Source organism: Nyctereutes procyonoides, unplaced genomic scaffold (genome assembly GCF_905146905.1).
Source record: "Nyctereutes procyonoides isolate TBG_1078 unplaced genomic scaffold, NYPRO_anot_genome, whole genome shotgun sequence".
Classification (NCBI taxonomy): domain Eukaryota; kingdom Metazoa; phylum Chordata; class Mammalia; order Carnivora; family Canidae; genus Nyctereutes; species Nyctereutes procyonoides.
The window spans coordinates 65,157,843-65,179,245 of NW_026575049.1; the positions used below are offsets into that span (position 1 = coordinate 65,157,843).

At 36.0% G+C, this 21,403-nt stretch overlaps 1 protein-coding gene across 4 annotated transcripts in view; it reads left to right on the forward strand.

The window, feature by feature from the left end:
- AFTPH (aftiphilin) overlaps nucleotides 1–21,403 on the forward strand; it is a 66,533-nt gene that overhangs the window by 17,816 nt on the left and 27,314 nt on the right. For all 4 annotated transcript variants that reach the window (XR_008664814.1, XM_055328042.1, XM_055328045.1 and 1 more), the window contains exon 2: nucleotides 8,896–10,859. Coding sequence is in view for 3 of the 4 variants with exons in the window: in XM_055328042.1 (XP_055184017.1) it covers nucleotides 8,928–10,859 (1,932 nt within the window). In the remaining variant the exon portion in view is untranslated. The remainder of the gene's footprint in view (nucleotides 1–8,895; nucleotides 10,860–21,403) is intronic.

Below are 21,403 nucleotides of genomic sequence, written 5' to 3' on the forward strand. Positions count from 1 at the left end.
CACAAACTTGGTGAAAGTTAAAATGTAATGATAGTTGATAACTTGCTGAGGTACAGAATGTGCCAGGTACTGAAGGTCTGTTATCTGTAATCCTCACAACAGCATTAAAAGGGAGGAACTGCTAGCCCCTTTTTATAGATAGGACACCGAAGCTCAAGGAGGGCAAACTCGCATAATTAGTAAATGAGGAAACTGGAATCTGAACCTAGGATCTCTTTGACTTCAAGTCCAAGATCTTTCTCCTGTACCATGCTGCCTTTTGAGACAAACGCATATTACCTTAAATCCCAGAATTAGGAAAAGTATAAATAAGCAAAACTTTTTTTTTGATAAATGGTATGCTTATTATTATGATCCCATATGCATTCACTTTAATGTAGTTGTTAAATGTGTTGATTTTCTGAGAAACACGTTTTGTTTTTTATTGTTACATATACAGAACAAATGTATGAGTCTTAGTACATTGTTCATATATGTAAAATATATATGTATCTGTGTAACTAGTATTCTCATCAAGAGATAATAACATTATTAGCACCCTGGGGCTCTTTTATGCCCCCTTCCAGTCAGTACTGTACCTGCTATAGGTACCCCTGTTCTGAATTATCGCCGTAGATTCGTTTTGCCTATTTTGAACTTCCCAGAAATGGAATCGCAATATGTATTTTGTGTGTATATCTGGCTTCTTTCACACATCATGTCTGTGATAGTCATCCATGTTGTTGCATGTAATAATAATTCATAATGTACTCCATTGTATGTGTATACCATGGTTCGTTTTAACCAGTCTGCTGATGGACACTTGGGTTATTTTTAATGAAGAATAAAGTTATCCTGGGGGCGCCTGGGTGGCTCAGTCGGTTGGGCATCTGCCTTCACCTCAGGTCCTGATCTCAGGGTCCCGGGATTGAGCCCCGCACTGGACTCTATGCTCTGCCTCTGCCTGCTGCTTCCCCTGCCTGTGCACGCATGCCTACTCACTCTTTCTCTCTCTGTCAAATAGTCTTTAAAAAAAAAAAAGTTATTATGAACAGTCTTGTACATGCCTTTCAATGCACATATGTACTCACTTCTGTGGAGTATAGACCTGGTACAGTTTTAGTAAGTACTGCCAAACAGTTTTCCAAATAGGTATACCAGTTTCCAGTTTACACTCCAACCATTAAAATAAGAGAATACCAGTTGTTCCATATTGTTGCCATTGGTAGCTGTGGTTAATATTGTTTTGTTCTAATTTTATCTGTTCTGGTGGGTGTATAATAGTGTCTTCTTGGGGCTTTAATGTGCATTTTTCCCTGACGACTTTTCAGATAGTTATTGCCTATTTGTGTAATCTCTTTTGTGATTTACCTGTTCAAAATATTTTGGTCATTTTTCTGTTGAGTTGTCTCACCTTGATTTGTAGGAATTCTTTATATATACTGGATCTGAGTTCTTTTACAGTTACATGTAGCACAGATTTCTTCTCCCAGTCAGTGGCTTGCCTTTTCACTCTCGTAATGTTGTTCTTTAGGTAACAGGAATTTTAAATCTTAATGAAGTCCAATTTACCATTTTCTCTTTTATGATTACTGCCTTCTGTGTCTTATTTAAAACACCTTGCCTTCCCTAAGATCTCGAAAATAATCTCTTAAGTTATCTTCTAGAAGGTTGATTATTTTTACCTTTCACATTTAGGCCTACAATCTGTCTGGAGCTGATTTTTGTATAAGGTACTAGGTAGAATCAAAGATTGAGTCCACCTGTATAAACATTCACTTAATCTAGCACCATTTGTTGAAAAAAAAGGCTTGTCCTTTCCCCCTCCACACCGCAGTGGCATCTTTGTTATCACATGTAGCTTTAAACAAGTCTTGATATCTGGTAATTTAAGTGCTTCAGCTTTGTTCCTTTAGGGAAACTATTTTTAAATTGCCAGATAGTCTTAGATGATAGTGAGCCCCATTCCTCCTTTCATTCCTCTGCGTTCCCAACCATTCCTTTCCACTTGACCCCAGAGCTTTCAAACTATAGACCTACCAACTCTTCTTTTCCATGACCATTTCAGACTTGAGGCTAGAACTCCTTAAGCAGGTACAACTTCTTTTCTTATGAGAGATTAGTATTGAATCACTTTCATCCATTGTGTGCCTTGTTACCCTGGCTGCTAATCTGGCACAGGACTCAGGGTTCCACAGCTGATTGCTACTAGGCTTCTGGATTCTTCCCCCGGTTTCTCTCTAGTGGACTCCTATAAAAGAATTACCAAACCCAAGATCCTTTGATTTTCATAGTCTGTAGCCCTGAAGGTCTTCTTTGGCTTGCATTTTTATTTTACTATTTTTCACTTATATTGCCCCCTAGTCTCTGTTCTAAGGGTGTGATTTCCCATGGACAGACTCTGAAGTGCAGGTAGTCTGCCAAATTCTCTATCTGCATGCTCTAACTTTAGGATACCCCATTTATTACCCATGAAAGCCCCTGTCTACTTTTTGTGTATAATATGTTTTGAATCTTTTCTAGATACCCTCATTACTTGTTTACTCCACTTTAAGAGGTCTTGGAATAAGCAGGCATAAAACTGGGAAGTTGAACACACCCTTTTACACACGCACATGTGTGCATGTACTTGTTTTGATTATAAAGAAATTAGACAACTGATTAGAACTCCTTGTGGTATGGAGTAAGAGTCCATTAAGACAGCTGAAGAGACATTAAAGTTGCTGTGTGCCAGGCACAATATTAAAGTAGCTCATCTATCTCTTATTCCGGTCAAGTAGGAATAGCTATTTAAAGTCCATATTTTCTGTGTTAAAAAAAAAAAAGAAGTATATTTGTCTTAAGTCAAACTTAGTATGCTAATTCATCAAATACTTCAATTAACAAATAATACTTCAACTAACAAATTTTACTGAGTGCTGGACACTGAAGAATTTTCTGAAAAGTTCCAAGCCTCCTCCACACTGGCTGGTTGGCATTCTTGACTGAAACTTGAGAGTGGCATTCTCTTAAATCGTTGAAGGATGAATTGGACCAAAGCCAAGACCTGCGGGAAGGGAATCTGTAGCCCAAGTTCTTCCCATCACTATGTGACACAGTTTAGAGAAATAAGGAAATGTTCATAGTCAGGGAGGCTGACAGAGCCTATTGTATCTAGAAGGAGAAAGAGAATACTTTGTCAAGATGTGGCAGGAGGGACTATTTTTTGTATTGTTGGTGTGATTACAAAGTTGCTGATTCAGAAATACAAAAACCTGTACATAAACGTTGTTAGCATCTTTAATATGTATACTATTTAAATATACTATTGGTACATATATTAAGGTTATGTTTATGTAAAGTTTAGGTACTACTTAAAATAATAAAGTATAGGAAATAACCCATATGTCATTCAGTTGATGAGTGAGAGAACAAACTGGTATATCTGTACTATAGAATACTAGTTAGCCATAAAAATAATTGACCTATTGATACATGCAATAACCAGGATGGACCTTAAGGGCATTATATTTAGTGAAAAAAGTTAACTTCAAGAAGTTGCATACTGTATAATTTCATTTACATAACACTTTTGAAATGACAGAACTATGCAGACAGAAAATAGATCAGTGGTTGGCCAGGGATAGGGTGGGGGAGAAGGAGCAATTCTGTATCTTGATAATTGTAGTTACAAAGATTTGTACATGGGATCAAATTAAACAGAACTACACACAAAAGCTTTTTTTTTTTTTTTTTTAAAGGTGAAGACTGAATAAGGTCTGCAGTCTAGGTAATAGTAATGTTTCAACATGGTCAGTTTCCAAGTTTGCTATTGTCCTAGAGCTATATAAGATTCACCATTAGGGGGAGCTAGATGAAGGCTATACATATGGTGTCTGTCTGTTATTTTTGCAACTTTATGCTAATCTATTGTTTCAAAACAAAGAGTCAAAAAGAATAAGGTATATTGTACACCTGTGTTCAACAACGTTATTCACAACGGCCAAAAGGTAGAAGTAACCCAACTGTCTACCAACAGATGATAGTATATACATACAATGGAATAATATTCGACCTTGAAAAGGATGAAATTCTGACACATGCTACACAAAATATATGAACCTTGAGGACATTATGCTAAGTGAAATAAGCCAGTCACAAAAGGATATCTATTGTGTAATTCCACTTATATGAGGTACCTAGAGCGGTCCAATTCGTGGAGAAAAAACAATGCTGGTTGCAGGATCTGGGAGGTGGGAGAATGGGGAGTTATGGGGAGTTATTGTTTAATGAGTACAGAAAACAGGTACCTGGGCGGCTTAGTTGGTTTAGTGTCTGATCTTGGTTTTGACTCAGGTCATGATCTCATGGTTGTGGGATCAAGCCACGTGTCGGGCTCCATGCTCAATGCAAAGTATGCTTCAGGTTCTTTCTCCCTTTTGTTCTCTCTCTCTCTCTCTCTCTCTCTCTCTCTGTCTGTCTCATCAATCAATCAGTCTTTTAAAAACATGAGTACAGAAAATATTTTAATATTTTGGAAGACAAAGATTTCTAAAGATGGATGGTGGTGATGGTTGTACAACAATGTGAATGTACTCAATGCCACTGAACTGTACACTAAAAAATGGTTAGAATAGTACATTTTTAAATTTTTTAAATAGGAATTTTTATGTATACTTTGCCAAAAAATTTAAAAAGAAGATACGTTATAAGTAACATGTATTTATTATACAACGTGCATATTTAAATGCAAACATAAATCTCCTGAATACTTTTAATTTTTTAATTTTCATTTTGAGATGATCATAAACATAGAAAAGTTGCAAGTTCAGTACAAATAAGTGTTTTTCCAGAATAATTTGAGACTGTTACCAACCTGATGTCTCATCTTTCCCAAGTATTTTAGTGTGCATTTCTGACAACCAAAGACATTCTCTTACGTGACCACAATACTACCCTCAAAATCAAGAAATTAGCATCAACACGTTGCTCCTTGGACTCTATTCAGATTTCACAGTCGTCCCAATAATGACCTGTACAGAAAGGGAAGCCAGTTGAAAATCATGTGTTGAACTTACTTGTCATGTCTCTAGTCATCTTCAATTTGGGAGAGTTTTTAAGTCTTTCCTTAATTTTCATGACATTGATACTTTTGAAGATTACAGGCCAGTTGTTTTGTAGACTGTGTTTCAATTTGAATTTGTCTGAAGTTTCCTCATGAATAAATTCAGGTTGTGTATTTTGGGCAGGAATATTCCAGGAGTGATCCTGTGTTCTTGTTACATCTTGTCAGGTGATACATGATTTCAGTATTCCCATTACTAATCATGTTCACTTTGATCATTTGATGAAGTGTCAGCCTTCACCACTGTAAAGTTACACTTTGTTCCTTTGTAATTGAGTATGTTGTGGGGAGGTATTTTGAAACTGCAGTATCTTACATGTTTGTATCTGAGGACTGATAGTTGATTCTTTTATTCGATGGATTATAATTCAATATTATCTTTATTTTGATGCTCAAATTGTCACCGATTTTACCACTAGGAATCCCTTCAAGCTGGCTTTTGTGTCCTTTTGACATGTTGGTATCATTATGAATGCTTTTAAATTTAAAAAAGAGTAATCATGATATTAATGGCTACATGGCATCCTATTGGGAGGACAAAGCGTAATTTGATTAAATAATCCCTTTGGAACATTTTTGTTTTACTTTTAAGAAAAAAACCAAAAAACAGGGACGCCTGGGTGGCAGTGGTTGAGCATCTGCCTTCGGCTCAGGGTGTGATTCCAGGGTCCTGGGATCGAGTCCTGCATTGGGTTCCCTGCTCAACAGGGAGTCTGCTTCTCCCTCTGCGTGTGTCTCTGCCTCTCTCTCTGTCTCTCATGAATAAATAAATAAAATCTTAAAAAACAAAAAACAAAAAACACAGTTTGTATAATATAGCCAGATTGCCTTCTGGAAGCCTTCTAACAATTTACACATCCACAGCAGTATGTGTGTGCAAATGTCCTTTTCTCCACACTCTCATTAACAATCAGTATCTTTAAATAATAGGAACTTCATAATCACAGGGAAACTTTTAGAGGCCAAATTACCTTGTATAAGCATTGTAAGGGGTTATCAGGACTCTGGACAAAGGAGGAAAGTAGGGTTTATATGTATCTTTTACTATTTTTTTCCTTTTCTCTTTAAATCAGAAAAGGTATCTCAGAAGTAAAGCCATTATTTTCTTATTTATGATGCTGGTTTTGTAAGGAAGACAGTTTAAAATAGATATATTACAATGGAGTCTTTTTCTTTTCTTGTGATTTATTCAATTTCTTTCAAATAACTCTCAGTGACTGACCAGTCATTGACCTCAAAGATCCTTTTCAAAATTCTGAAGTCATTTTCTACTAACCAGCTGTATGACCTTTGGGAAAGTTGCTTATCAGTAGGCTTCGTTTTCCTCATATCTAATTAAGTTAAGTGGTTTCTAAGGTATCTTCTCCCTAAAGCTGGAAGATCTTATGAAATTTTGTTCTGAGAGTTAGAAAGTGGTTGTTTTGTTTTGTTGAGCTTACAAAACTGGTTGAATTTTGTAGTAAAATATTTTCCTCGTGTATCTAATTTTATAAATGTGAATTGCAGGAAATATTCATTGGGCTTCAGTTCATTGGAACTATCAATTTATGGGCTGGTTTTGTCCTAAGATTTCTGTTGTTTGTTCTCCTTTGCTTCTAATGTAAATCTGTCTTGTGGCCCTTTTGACTATTTAGTACAAAGAAACAGGATAGCCCAGACACAGATTCCAGTTAAGAGTTAAGTGTATATAGAAAGCAGATATCATAGACTAATGGGTATGGAAAGGATTACTCAGTAAATGGGATTATGACAATTGCTTGGCCATTTAAAAGAAAAAATTGCTTAGACCTTTGCATCATATATCAAAATAAATTATTAAAAAAAACTAAATGCAAACAAACCACCTGAGGTAGAAAAAAATAAAATTGTATATTTATTAAATCTCAAGTTTATATGAAAGCAAAATAATGAAAATTACTAATGGAAAGTTGATTTGACCTCTTACAAATTAACTTTAGAAAATAGTTTGAAAAAAAAAAGAATAAAAAAAAAAGAAAATAGTTTGGCAGTTTCTTATAAAGTTAAACTTACACTTAGGTGTAACTGAGCATTTGCACCCCGGGGAATTTATCTTAGAGAAATAAAACCTCATGGTCAGATAACAATCTGTATACAAATATTGATAGCAGCTATATTTGTAATTATTTGTAATTAGAAACAATCCAAATGCCCTACATTTAGTGAACAGAGAAACTGTGAGCCCTTTTATAACAGAGTACTCCTTGGCAACAAAAAAGAAAACTCTTGACATGTAACAACATGGACGGATCTCAAGGGCATTAAGTCGAGTGAAGAAAAACCAACTTCAAAGAATTACGTATTACATAATTCCATTTACATAATACTTGTGAAGTAGCAAAATTATAATAATGGATAATAGATCAGTGGCTGGCAGGAGTTAGGGCTTAGAGGAGGGTGTGAATATTGAGAGGTAACAACAGAGTTTCTTTATATTGATGAATATTACTGAACTATTTTTGCAGGCAGTGCTTATTTCAATTATAGTCTTGGTTATTTGAATCTAATCTGCACATGTGATAAAATTTCATAGAATTACACACAAAACTGGTGAAATCTAAATAAGGTCTGTAGCGGAGTTAATAGTGTTGTACTGATGTCAGTTTTCTGGGTTGGTTATGTACTATCGTTATTTACCATATTATCGTTGTGGGAAACTGGATGGAATATACATGAGAACTCTCTACTGTTTTTGCAACTTCAAGTCAGAAATGGTTTCAATATTGAAAATTATTTTAAAAAATTAAATAAACTGGGGTACATCCAGACAACGGAATATTATTCAGTGCTAGAAAGAAATGAGCTATCAACCATGAAAAGACATGGAGGAAGCTTGGATACATGTTACTAAGTGAAAGAACCAATCATATAGTATGTACAGGCTACATACTATGTGACAGACTATATGATTCCAATTATATGATATCCCCAAAAAAGGCAAAACTATGGAGACAGTAAAAAGATCAGTGGTTGCCGGGGGCAGGGGAGAGAGAAGAATATAATGGGTGGAACAGAAGGTTTTTAGGGCATTGAAATTACTCTGTGTGATAATGTAATTAATGGTGGATACATAGGATGCGTTTGCCCTTACCCATAGAATGTACAACGCCAAGAGCAAACCCTAACATAAACTATGGACTTTGGGTGATAATGATGTGTGTCAGTGTAGGTTCATCACTTGTAACAAAAACACCACTCTGGTGTAGGATGTCCATAATAGAGGAGGCTGTGCATGAATAGGGGTAGGGAAGATATAAGAATTCACTGTACCTTCTGCTCAATTTTTAGTGAACCTAAAACTGCTCTAAAAAGTCTATTTAAAAAAATGGGTCAGAAACACTGAACAGCAAGGTGAGGAATATATTTGTAGCAATTATTAGAGATAAAATTTATTTTCATGTCTTATTTATAAAGAACTCATACAAATCCATAAGATAGACCCTGAATCCTCTGTGGACTGGAAAGAGAACTCAAGAGAACAAGCAAGTGCCCCAAGAGAGAATTTTGTAGATACACTTTTGTGTTTACTCAAAAATTTTTGGAAACCTCAAATTCAGTAATGTAATACCACTGTTCTTGGAAACATGCACTGGAAGAGAGATTTTTTTTTTTTTTGCCATTATAACTGTGTAATCTCACCTAAGAGGAAAAATAATTTAAAGGATACAAACAGAGCACTGTAATTTGCATTTTTTTGCATTGTTTTGAAATAGCTTTGAGACAATTTTGAAAGACCTTACTGTGTGTAATCTGTTCCCTCCAAAAAAAAAAAAAAAATCTGTTTTTTTTTCCAGGTGTAAATTAATCATTTGAAAGCAATTGAACAATGGAGCCAGACATCATTCGAATGTACTCTTCATCCCCACCACCACTAGACAATGGAGCCGAGGATGACGATGATGATGAATTTGGGGAATTTGGTGGGTTTTCAGAAGTGAGCCCTTCTGGTGTAGGGTTTGTTGATTTTGATACACCAGATTATACTCGTCCCAAGGAAGAGTTTGTACCTTCGAACCATTTTATGCCAATTCATGATTTCTCAGAAAATGTAGATAGCCTTACTAGCTTTAAGTCCATTAAAAATGGTAATGATAAAGACATCAGAGCTGAACTTTCTCCTCCTGTGAAAGGACAGTCTGATGTTTTACTTTCTACCACCAGCAAAGAAATAATTTCATCTAAAACTTTAGATACTTCCATTGATGGCATAGAAAGTCCAGAAGATTTAAATACTATAGTGAAGCAGAGACAGAATGTTGGAACGCCTGAAAGTTTCTCTCCAGGAGATTTTAGAACTGATATGGACATTGTTCATCAAAACAAGCAGTTAGAGAGCTGCAATGGTGAAAAGCCTCCTTGTCTGGAGATTCTGACAAATGGATTTGCAGTACTGGAAACTGTAAATCCTCAGGGAACAGATGATCTGGACATTGTAGCTGATTCAAAAGGAAGAAAACCTCTTAGCACTCATAGTACTGAGTATAATTTAGACTGTGTACCTAGTCCTGCTGAGGAATTTGCAGATTTTGCCACATTTTCCAAAAAGGAAAGGATACAACTAGAAGAAATAGGATGTGAAATTTTGAATGATAAAGAAGCATTAACCATTCAGGAAAACAATAAAATTAATAGAGTCAGTGAACTTAATTCTGTAAAAGCAGTGTCTTTGGGTAGAAGTTTTGATGAAAAAGGAGACATTGATGGAGAGGATCAGGTTTGTGTCTCAGAAATAAACAGAATGAGTACCAGAGGTTTCAGTACTGAAAAACAACTCCTTCCAACATTGCAACAGGATGAATTTTTAAAATCAAGTGTTCAGTCAAAGCCTTGGAGTTTGGCAGACTCAGCTGGTAATTTAGAAGCCAGCATAAGAGAAGACGAGTATAAAACTGAGGAAAAACTTGATTTATTTACTTCAAAGTGTGCTGACCTGTGTATGGATTCTATTAAAACTTCTGATGCCGATGATGAAGTTGGTTCTTCCAAAGAAGAAAGTAAAAAGTTTACTTATTCCCAAAGCCCCAGCATTGATCCCACAGAAGAAAGTGTTCTGGATGATTCTATAAGTGTAAAAAATGGTGACAGTAGTAATGATTTTGTGACTTGCAATGATACTAACGAGGATGAGTTTGGGGACTTTGGCACAGCCAGTGGCGCAACTCCACCTTTCATTACTGGTACTCAAGATTCAATGAGCGATATCACTTTTGAAGAGTCCTCAGAGCACTTTCCACATTTTAGTGAACCAGGTGATGACTTTGGAGAATTTGGGGATACAAATGCTGTTTCTTGCCAAGATGAAATTATATTTACTGAATCCGACCTAAAACAGACTTCTGATAGTTTATCAGAGGAATGTAAATTGAGAGGAAAGTCTACTGGAACAGGCACTGATCCTATTTCAAAACTGGAAATTGGGCAAGAAGGTGAATTTGGAGATTTTGATTCTGTGCCAAATATTCAAGATGACTGCAGTGCTTTTCAAGACTCTGATGATTTTGCAGACTTCAGTTCAGCTGGGCCTAGCCAGGTTGTAGATTGGAATGCTTTTGAGGATGGACAAAAAGATAGTTGTTCTTGGGCTGCTTTTGGAGACCAGGCTACTGAATCACACCATCGAAAGGAAGCTTGGCAGTCACATAGGACAGATGAAAAGATTGATACTCCAGGAACCCCCAAAATGCACAGTGTCCCTTCAGCAGCTTCCAAAGGAGCAGTTGCTGGTGGCCATTTACAGGAAACAGCCACTTCAGTTCAGGTATTTACTGATTTACTCTATTTTGTATGACATATTAATTGCTGTAGAGGCTTTTCAGAAAGTATTTTTAGATTGGGTGGGTACCTATTGAAGGAGTCTCATAATGCTTGATTTGTAGATTATATTTTTCATAACCCTTTGGTAAACTTTCGATAGACAATCCTATAGTAAGTAATGCTTGGTAAGGTTTTTCTTTATCTCAGTGAATTTAGTACTTACAGAAATCCATCAGCTTGCTTTTTGATTAACATAAATACCACTTATGTAAAAAATTCATTCATTAGCTAATTATTCCAATGAATCCTTCAGTTTTTACCTTTACAGTCATTTAAGAAGAAGATTAAAGTGAGATGTAGATTTTTTTTTAAGTTTCAGAAATAATGTCTCTTAATTTTGCCCACCAAGAGACCTAGGAAATTAGAATCAAGTTTGCATTTTTTGAAGATTGATTGATTTATTTGAGAGAATGAGAGAGAGAGAGAGAGAGAGAGCCGACATGCACCAGCTGGGGAGGAGTAGGGGAAGAGGGAGAGAGGGAAAGAATCCTCAACAGACTCCCTTCCCTGCAGAGCCTGACCAAAGAGGGGCTCTGCTGACTCAGCTACCCAGGTGCCCCTAAAGTACAGTTTTGAGTGCAGGACAGAACAAGCAGAATTTTAAACCTCAGCCTGTGCTGAAGGCTGTAGGGAATTGAAGGACAGAAAGAGAATTTGAGCAAAGCAGATTTGGATTTCATAATTTGACAATGACTAAAGACCTGGGATGAGAGTTTGAGAAGGATCAAGGGTTAGACCTAGAACAAGAAACAGTCATGGGGGATCCCTGGGTGGCGCAGCGGTTTGGCACCTGCCTTTGGCCCAGGGCGCGATCCTGGAGACCCTGGATCAAATCCCACATCAGGCTCCCGGTGCATGGAGCCTGCTTCTCCCTCTGCCTATGTCTCTGCCTCCCTCTCTCTCTCTTTCTGTGACTATCATAAATAAATAAAAAATTAAAAAAAAAAACAATCATAGGTTGACTTACTGTGACTGTATTTATTTGCTTATAGTTTCTTACAAACGTACATTTTTGTTCACACTTTTTGGGGAGTAGGTATGTCAGGGAGAATATTTTTATCCTCCAGCACCTGTACTTTATCCTTTTCTGTTCCAGACTCTTTCAGAGACGATTCACCAAGATTTATTCTGACCTAAAGTAGCCCCTAGAGATACATTTTGATATCCAGGCTGTTCCACAGTCATGAATTGTACCCTGTGCTAAACCTAACGTTTCCTCAACCCCAGAGGTGTTAAAAAGAGCACTCCCTAGAACATCACTGCTTTGCATTGACAATTGATAGAAGGAACACTTGTCTCACCAGCTTTTTTTAAAGATCCTGAGAACAAAATCAGAGTCTGCAAATTCTTCCAGTTATCTTTTGCTAAGCAAACCATTTTCAGTCGGAAGTATTTCCAAAGTCTGGATGTTAATTGAAATGGTTATACATCGTTGATTTGATACATGAAGATATTATTATGATATTATCAGGTGGTGTATACAGCTAATCACTTTTCATTTGACTTTGAGTGTCTGAACAGCTTAATTTGCTAATTCACTTATTATATGGTTTGGCTAATGTGTATTATTCCTGTTGATTAATTAATTATTGAAGGAGAAGCTTTCAGTTTTAAACAAGGAGTAAACTAATTATATAATGCAAAGGCAAGACTGTTGATAGTTGATTTTGACCTAATCCTTTCCCTATTTAGTTTCATCTTACTGTAGGGTGACACTGGTATTGAATGATCTTTAATTTATAGCCCTAGAACTTGTAACATCATGAGATAATAAATTTTTAAAAGTATGACCACTTCAAAAAGGACTTTTTTGCATTACACAAGATGATTAAAGTTATTTATAATTTGATAACTGGGTATAAGAGGTAATGAAGTATATAAGCTTTGTATAACCTTACAAATCTGAGTTCAAATCTTGACTCAGCCTCTTATAAGCTTTATGATTTTGTAAGTTACTTCTGAGCTCAGGTGTTTGTAAAAAAATTAAAAAAAAACAGAGAGAGAGAGAGATAATATCCACTTCAAGGGACTTTTGTGAAGACAAAATGACAGGGAATTTTAAAGTGAATGAAAAAATCCACTGAAAAATAAGAATTTTGTAGTATGATTCTATTTTGTAAAGATAGAGCAAAAATTGTGTGGATGTGGCAAGATACATTAAAACTTCCCAAGATTTGTTTGGCTCAGTCCTCAGACTTATTTTTGCTGAATAGATTTGGAAAATGAGCAGAACTTAGAGATGGATTTTGGAAAGGAGAAATTGTTAGAAGGGTCTGGAATATAAGTTTAGAAGGAAGTTGAGGTAGGGAAATGGGTAAGCCCCTACTCGGTAAATGACGAGTTGGAAGTGATATTCGTTCTTATTCTGCTGTTGTGAAGGAGGCTTGTTGCCTGCAGTTTCTTCCTTTTCCCAAACATGCTGGAAAAATACATTAATCTAAGTCCCCTAGGAGAGGATTAGATTTACTAGTATTTTTCCTGAAATGTTTCATCTGCTTGCTACAGTGTTGGGGACAGAACAGAAATCCTCTTTTTTTTTTCTTTTTTTTTTTAAGATTTATTTATTGTAGAGAGCATGCACAAGCATGGTGAGGGGCAGAGGCAGGGTGGCAGAGAGGGAGAGAGAGAGAAGCAGACCCCCCACTGAGTACAGAGCCCGACACAGAGCTCGATCTGAGGACCCTGAGATCAAGACCTGAGCTGAAATCAAGAGTTGGACACTTAACCAACTGAGCCACCGAGGCGCCCCTAATGACAGTGAACATTAAGTTTTTAATGGTAGAATTTAAAATGATTTTTTCCTTTTAAATTTTACCTGAATGTAACAATTCTGTCCTGAACAGAGTATCTTCAAGTCCTTTTGTCCAAATTCGGCTTTGGCAGAATGTTGTGAGTCTTTCAGAATTCATAGCTTAATTAATTCATTTAACAAACATGGGAAACAATTCTGTTTCAAGAAATGAGTGCAGTTGTCATTTCAGATTTCTATTTCTCACTATAACGTTGTCTGGGTCTCTGTTTTTTAGTACTTTCTTTTTTTCTGGCTACCAAAAGGATATCTTAATATTTTAATAAAATATGTCTTCCTTGGATCAAGAGACAGTTTTATTGCAGCTTTATTGTAATAACTTATTACTTAGTGAGAAGTCAACCAAAAAGAAATCTTCCAAACTTGTAAAATGTTCTTAGTCAAACTATTTCTTAAATGTGGGTCTAGCAAAGCCTCAGAGAGTTCAAGCCTTGATATAAAACCATACATGACCATGTACTGAGAAATCTTCTTCCCTTTCAGTGAATATTTTTTTCTGAGAACACAGAGATCAATCTATTTCATTTTCTTGTTAACGTTCTCATAAATTGTAGAGGAAAACAGGTAGTGGTATCTCTGTTGAACAAATTGGAAAAGAGGTCCAAGCTGTTCTTCGGTTTTTAGGCTAAGATTCAAAACAAAAAGATGATTAAAAAAAAAAATCCTCCTTAATTTCGAAGCAGTCCTCTTTTCCAAAAGACCATTATGTGTGTAGTTTTAACGATTTCTTCCTTCCTTCCTTTCCTTTCTTCCTTTCTTTTCTTCCTTCCTTTCTTTCTTTTCTTTCCTTCTTTCCTCCCTCCTGCTCTCCCTCCCTTCCTTCTACCTGTTAATATTCCAGAAAGGAAATCTGATTGAAATAACTAAGATTACTTGTTCATACATGTATGGTAAAGGAAGTTAATATTGCACGTACTACATTTAACTCTGAGCTTTTGTAAAATTTTTAAAATATTGCTGTGGATGTTATTTGAGAATGTAGGTAATTGGTAAGTAATCTCTTTATATTACTCGACTATAGAAAAGGAACCAAGCCAAGAGTAGTTTTTTTCTTATTAGCTATCTACTTGATAATGCTACTGAGAGGTGCTACTAGATGAAGATTTTTTTGAGAGCCTTAAAAATTAAGAGTATCACAAAAAGAAAAAGGAAGAGAATTATTAATACTTATTTTACTTTTAAATTAAATTTTTGGTTCACCAGAAAGTCAGTCAGCATTCTCAAACTGACTCTTAACTCCACATTTTTACCTTTGTTTATTTTATCATCTGCCTAAGATACGTGCAAGGTTTCCCTTCTGTGGATGAACACCTGAACTTATTACTGAAAAAAGAAGTAAGCAACCAAATAAAGAAATTAAGTGGTCAAAAGATACAAACTTCCAGTTATAAAATAAACGAGGGGATGTAATGTATAGCATGGTGCTATAGTTAATAACACTATATTGTTTAACTGAAAATCTCTAAGAAAATAGATCTTAAAAGTTCTTTGACAAGAAAAGAAAAATTTGTAACTATGTGTGATGATGGCTGTTAAGTAGGTGTATTGTGATCATTTTGCAGTATATACATATCAAATCGTTACGTTGTACACCTAAAACTAATATATGTCAATTATATCTCAATTTTTAAAAAGAAAGAAATTGAGATTTTGGCCTTAGAGCTCTTTGCTTACTTGAAGTATCTGGATGGCAATTTCTTTTGTTATTTTTCCCCTCAGGAAATTAGAAATTCTGGTCTCTAGTTCCAAAATAGGTAAAAATACTTCACTAGACTTACCCACAACTTGCACAGAAGGGGCAAACCATCTTTTTAGAACATGGTGAATATTACAGTTGGTCACTCTTGATAAAGTATACAATTGTAGATTGTATTTGATATCTTACTAAATATTTAATGGTGGCAAGGCATAAGGTAACCTATTAAATGGAAGGTTAAATTACGCAGTGGATTTTGTGTTTCTTCTTAACTTCCACTTAAGAGCAAAATCTAATGCTATCAGTGTTAAAATTATTAACATTAATCAACTTTTGTTCTGAAGGAAAAAAACTAACGAGATACATGTTGAAGGAACTTTAGGAATTGCCGTAAATACAAGCTACTTTAAAGGAGATCTGAATTGAGTGGCATAAGAACCAGAGTCTTGAATCCTAGGTGCTAGTCTTACACACCCCTTTGGAAAACTTAATGAGATTTTCAATATACTTTTTATACTCCAGTATAATTATTTATAAAGTAGAGGTATATTAGGGTTCTCCAGAGAAACAGAACCAGAGAGACTTATTAAAAGGGATGGCTCAAGTCTTTTGGAGGTAAAGAAGTCCCAAATACAGTCCTAAAGCTGTCTTCAGTTGATCAGATGAGGACCACCCATATTAGAGAAGACAATCAGCTTTACCCAGTCTGCCAGTTCAAATGATAATCTCATCCAGAAACACTTCCACACACATACATCTAGAATAATGTTTGACCAGTCATCTGGGCAGGGGCACTTCATGTCCTAGTCAAGTTGACACAGAAAATTAACCACCAGAAGAGGGAGTGCTATCTGTCTCTGTACAGCTTTCAGGGTTTCGGGAGATTTGCAACCTGTTTGTGGCTGGGACCTACCAACTGGGAAGCTCTGCACTCGATAATATGACTTGTTTACATCAGTGGGTAAAATGAAATGATTGCTTATATACCTCCTACTCTAAACATCGAGATATGAGAGAACTGAGAATGAGTGTAAGTGAATGCATACTTGATGCTTTGCCCCCGTTGATGAATTTAACCATTGGGTAGTAGATCATTTGTGCTTTCCCAGAAATCACATCTGGTTTGAAAAAGTAGTAACTGTTATTATAGAGACATTCAAGGTAACAAAGGACCCTGATAGGAGAACAAATTTATGACAAATGAGAAAATTGGGAAAGATAAAAAAGCCAGTGTACCCTTGAGAGTAACATAGCTAGGGCCACATGTGACTTTAATGTGACTTACCTCTAAAAGATATTTAAAATTCTATTTTGTGACTTGGTATAAAGATGAGGATGTTAATACTTATTTTTAAAACATTTTCATAGGGACGGCTGGGTGACTCAACGGTTGAGCATCTGCCTTCAGCTCAGGGCATGATCCCAGGTCTGGGGATCGAGTCTTGCATCGGGCTCCCTGTGGGGAGCCTGCTTCTCCCTCTATCTCTCTCTCTCTGTCTCTCATGAATAAATAAATAACATCATTAAAAACCATTTTCATAAATCCCTAAAGTTATGTGGGCCTTGGACCCTGGCAATAGTATAGTGCTTAAAAGCAACACTCTAGAGTCATACTGCTAAGACTGAGGTCCAGGTTTCAGCAATAAATTGTATTAGTCACTTCCCTGAACCTTAGATTTAGAGAATAATAGTACTTATTAAAATCTCTTATTCTGAAGGTAAAATGAAAGTGTGCATGTAAAGGTGCTTACCACATTGTCTCGCACCATAATAAGTGCTCAACAAATGTTAGTTACTGGATCCTCTCAGAAATGAACTTCTTGGAAAATGGTCTTTAAAGGTGCAAAGAAATAGTGTTGCCAACTGAAGTTTATGGTGAATGGCAGAAAGTAATAGTGGGCAAATAAGAATTTGAGTGAGAATGCCTCTATTTCTGGCTATATACTCATCTGTCAAACTATTTTGAGAATAAAGCTACTGCTTTGGGCTAGTTTCCATTCTCAGAATAGTTTTGGCAGATTAGGAACTCTTCTGAATACTAGTGCCCTCCTTCTTTGTCCTAGCACTGGATGTGAATAGGGAAAATAAAATGGACTCTGGCATCTGCCTTGAATGGTATTTGACTTTCAACTCTACATGTATCAGCTCCCAGTTCTTACAATGTGTACTGGCCAGATGTGCTGCTGTTTGCCGTAGGCTGAGAATTTGATGCACGTGTGAACTGAAGAACAAGACTGAGTTTACATAACTGATATTCAGCTAAACCAGTCACTAGTTGTCTAAGTCCAAATTCAAGGGAGAACTAATGACTGCTTTTCCTCTATGACTTTGGAGTTAAAAGCATTTAAAAGTCAAGTAATTAATGTGAATATTATTTCATTTAGTTTGCTATTCAGTTACGGTTGTAACCGTAAATAGCTAACTATTTAGTATGCTAAGTGTGTGGGCACTTGGCAACTTCTCATTAATTTACAGTGCAGCACTCTTTAGTAAAATGTACATTTTGCTTTGTTGAAAACTATGAATTGTAGTGTTAGATAAAATCATTGCTTTCTTAGGTATAGTCATCACCTCAGCAGTTAACAGTTGAATCTCTTATCTCATGGCTACAAATGTTTGAAAGACCACCAAAAGTGGGTAAAAGAATGATTTGGTGAAAATAGTAGGCTTTGGAGTTCAGACTTGGGATCAAATCCTTGCTGTGCACCGGACCAGCATGAGACTGTGGTTAATTAGTCTCCCTGAGCTTTAGTTTGATTTGTTATACTAGAAACAATAGTATTTATCTTTGAGGTTTTTTATTTTAAAAAGATTCATAAAGTAGTATATATATAATATCAAGCATAGTACCTAGTACATAAGGGATTCAAATATTTATATTTGTTACAATTATATAAATATATCCAACAATGGTTAGATGGCTTATAATAAGATATACTTTCATAAGTGGAACAAATATGCCCCCTGCAGTCTTAAATAAAAGTGAAGTGCTTTTTTCTTTCTTTCTTTCTTTTTCTTAATCTAGTGCACACTGATTTAGCTAACATTTCTGTATCAACTATGTACAGGAACCTAAGTACTAGAGATTCAAAATGAGACATAGTCCCTGCCCTCAAAACTCCTATAATTTTTAGAAATTGAACCTAGAACTGCTTTGATGACAGCATAATACAGTGTTTAAGAACACAGACTCTGGAACTATACTTCCTAGGTTAGGATTCAGCATATAATATTCATCTGACTGGGAGCAAGTTAACCTCTTAGTGCTCCATTTTTCTCATCTAAAAAAGGGATGATAATATAGACTGTTACTTCCCTCCTGTGGTTTGTCTGTGTTCTTCTATGAGCTAATATTTGTAAAGCATTTAGAATAATGCCTGGCATGTGGTGAGCATTGTGTAAGCATTAAATAAAAAATATAATGCGCCATATCAGGCTTTTGCAGTTTCTAACTATGTTTCAGAGAACATCTTTTGATCTTTTACTGAATTTAGGCTCTCACTTTCCTGAACTGATTCGGGTTATACTTACATGGTTTGCTTTACATGTTCTGCCTTATCTGCCTAGGGAAACTCATGTAGCCACTCTAACTTTACCATTAATTCCAAATATTAAATACAGTCTTTTAGAACTTTGCATCTAATGCAAGTCCACATGTACTGTAACATGTTAATAAACATTATTATTTAATTCACATCTTTTTCTGAATCAGCTATAAGGAGTTTAAAAATGTGTAGTGTTCCTATTTAATCAAAACCAGGAGTGGGAAAAAAAAAAAACAGGAGTAGATTGCCTCTTATGGCTAGATATACCCTATATATAAATAAGAATTCTTATAAGCAGGGTAATATTAAGTTCCGTTTCATTCATACACAGAATAAGTCCAAGTTTAAATAATATTTCACTTTGTTAAACCTAGTATTTTTTTTTAATTTTTTTTTTATTTATTTATGATAGTCACAGAGAGAGGCAGAGACACAGGCAGAGGGAGAAGCAGGCTCCATGCACCGGAAGCCCGATGTGGGATTCGATCCCGGGTCTCCAGGATTGCGCCCTGGGCCAAAGGCAGGCGCCAAACCACTGCGCCACCCAGGGATCCCTGTTAAACCTAGTATTGATGTAATATTAATTTTATTACTGATTTGGTTTTAAATTGTTGTATGTATTAAACTGTGGCTGATAGTGTTGAGGGAAAAATTATATATATTATACAACAGTTAAAATTATTTAATAATTAAAACAAGAGCTTTTACCAGTAGCATGGTTTTGATATATAACTTATATCTCATGCTTAAATTTTTTGCTCAGAATAACAGTAATTTTTTTTTTTTAATTTAGCGTGTGATTACTATCTGTTTTAGAAAATCTGTTTCTTGGGATCCCTGGGTGGCGCAGCGTTTTGGCGCCTGCCTTTGGCCCGGGGCGCGATCCTGGAGACCCGGGATCGAGTCCCACGTTGGGCTCCCGGTGCATGGAGCCTGCTTCTCCCTCTGCCTGTGTCTCTGCCTCTCTCTCTGTGTGTGTGACTATCATAAATAAATAAAAATTAAAAAAAAAAAAGAAAGAAAATCTGTTTCTTGAAAGAAACCTGTCTGCTTGGTCACAAGAAAAACTGTTCTTATAGTGGGTTAATTTTTCTTCTGAGCATTATGTTATGTTCTTATACCTGTTCTATTTACCAAGTTATTTGGACTGTATTCCATCATATTTTTTGAACTTGCAATTTTATTGCACTTCTTGGGAAGTAAAGCACTCTTAAACCCAATGCTGTTTACACACTTTGTATTTTATTTTATTTATTTATTTTACACTTTGTATTTTATATGTGATCACAATTTAAGTCATGAATGCCAAAGCGTCAACCAGAATGTTTACCAATCTACAAAGAGGGGCGCCTGGGTGGCCAGTTAAGCGTCCAACTCTTGATTTCGGCTCAGGTTATGATCTCAGGGTCGTGAGGGTGAGCCCCATTTCAGGCTCCAGACTGGGCCTGAAGCCAGCTTATGATTCTCCCTCTCCCTCTGCCCCACCCCCCCTTTTTCTCAAAAAACAAATTTTTTTAATAAAAAATAAAATCCACAAGGAGTAGCAGGAAGAGGTTCTGTTTATACAAGTGGCCCTTAATGATAGACATTTTTAAATTGGTTATTTTCCAATTCAAGAGGATCTTCAGGTGGGTGCAAAAATTTGGATTATTTCATTTCTTCTTATACTGTGGTAGAAATCGATAGATTGAAACAAGTATTTTCATGATGATTTAGAATGTTAAATAGTGAGGATCCCTGGGTGGCTCAGCGGTTTAGCACCTGCCTTCAGCCCAGGACGTGATCCTGGAGTCCCGGGATCGAGTCCCACATCGGGCTCCCTGCATGGAGCCTGCTTCTCCCTCTGCCTATGTCTCTACCTCTCTGTGTATGTCTCATGAATGAATAAATAAATAAATAATCTTAAAAAAAAAGAATGTTAAATAGTGGTAGATAAACATCTCTAGTGAGATTTGAACCTAGATTTGACATTTATTTTATTCCTTGGTAGGCCACTGTGTTTCTATGTACCACCTGTATAATAACAATAGTAGTGAAAAAAGTTACCACTTCCTCGGCACACACTGGGTACCAAGTATTTAATCCTGTGGTTGGTCACCCACCCTATGAGATTGCCCCTGATATTTTCAGTTTATAAATCCAGAAACTGTCTCACCCTGGGTCCACAGTCCTCTATTGAAGTATTATATTACATCATACGTTTACTTCCTGGAATTAACTAGTAGCAAATGAAATTTGGCATGTATAACCATGAACAACATATTAGTAAGAAATTCTTTGTAGAAGATTCCCTTTTACCATCAGACTAGTTGTATGGGTAGCTGGAAATTATACTTTTAAAGCAAAATGTCAGGAAATTTATTTTTCATCACAATCTTTGTTAATTCTGTTGGCTGCTTTCTTGTTGAATTGTTAAGAGTTCCTCCTTATGGTGGGTG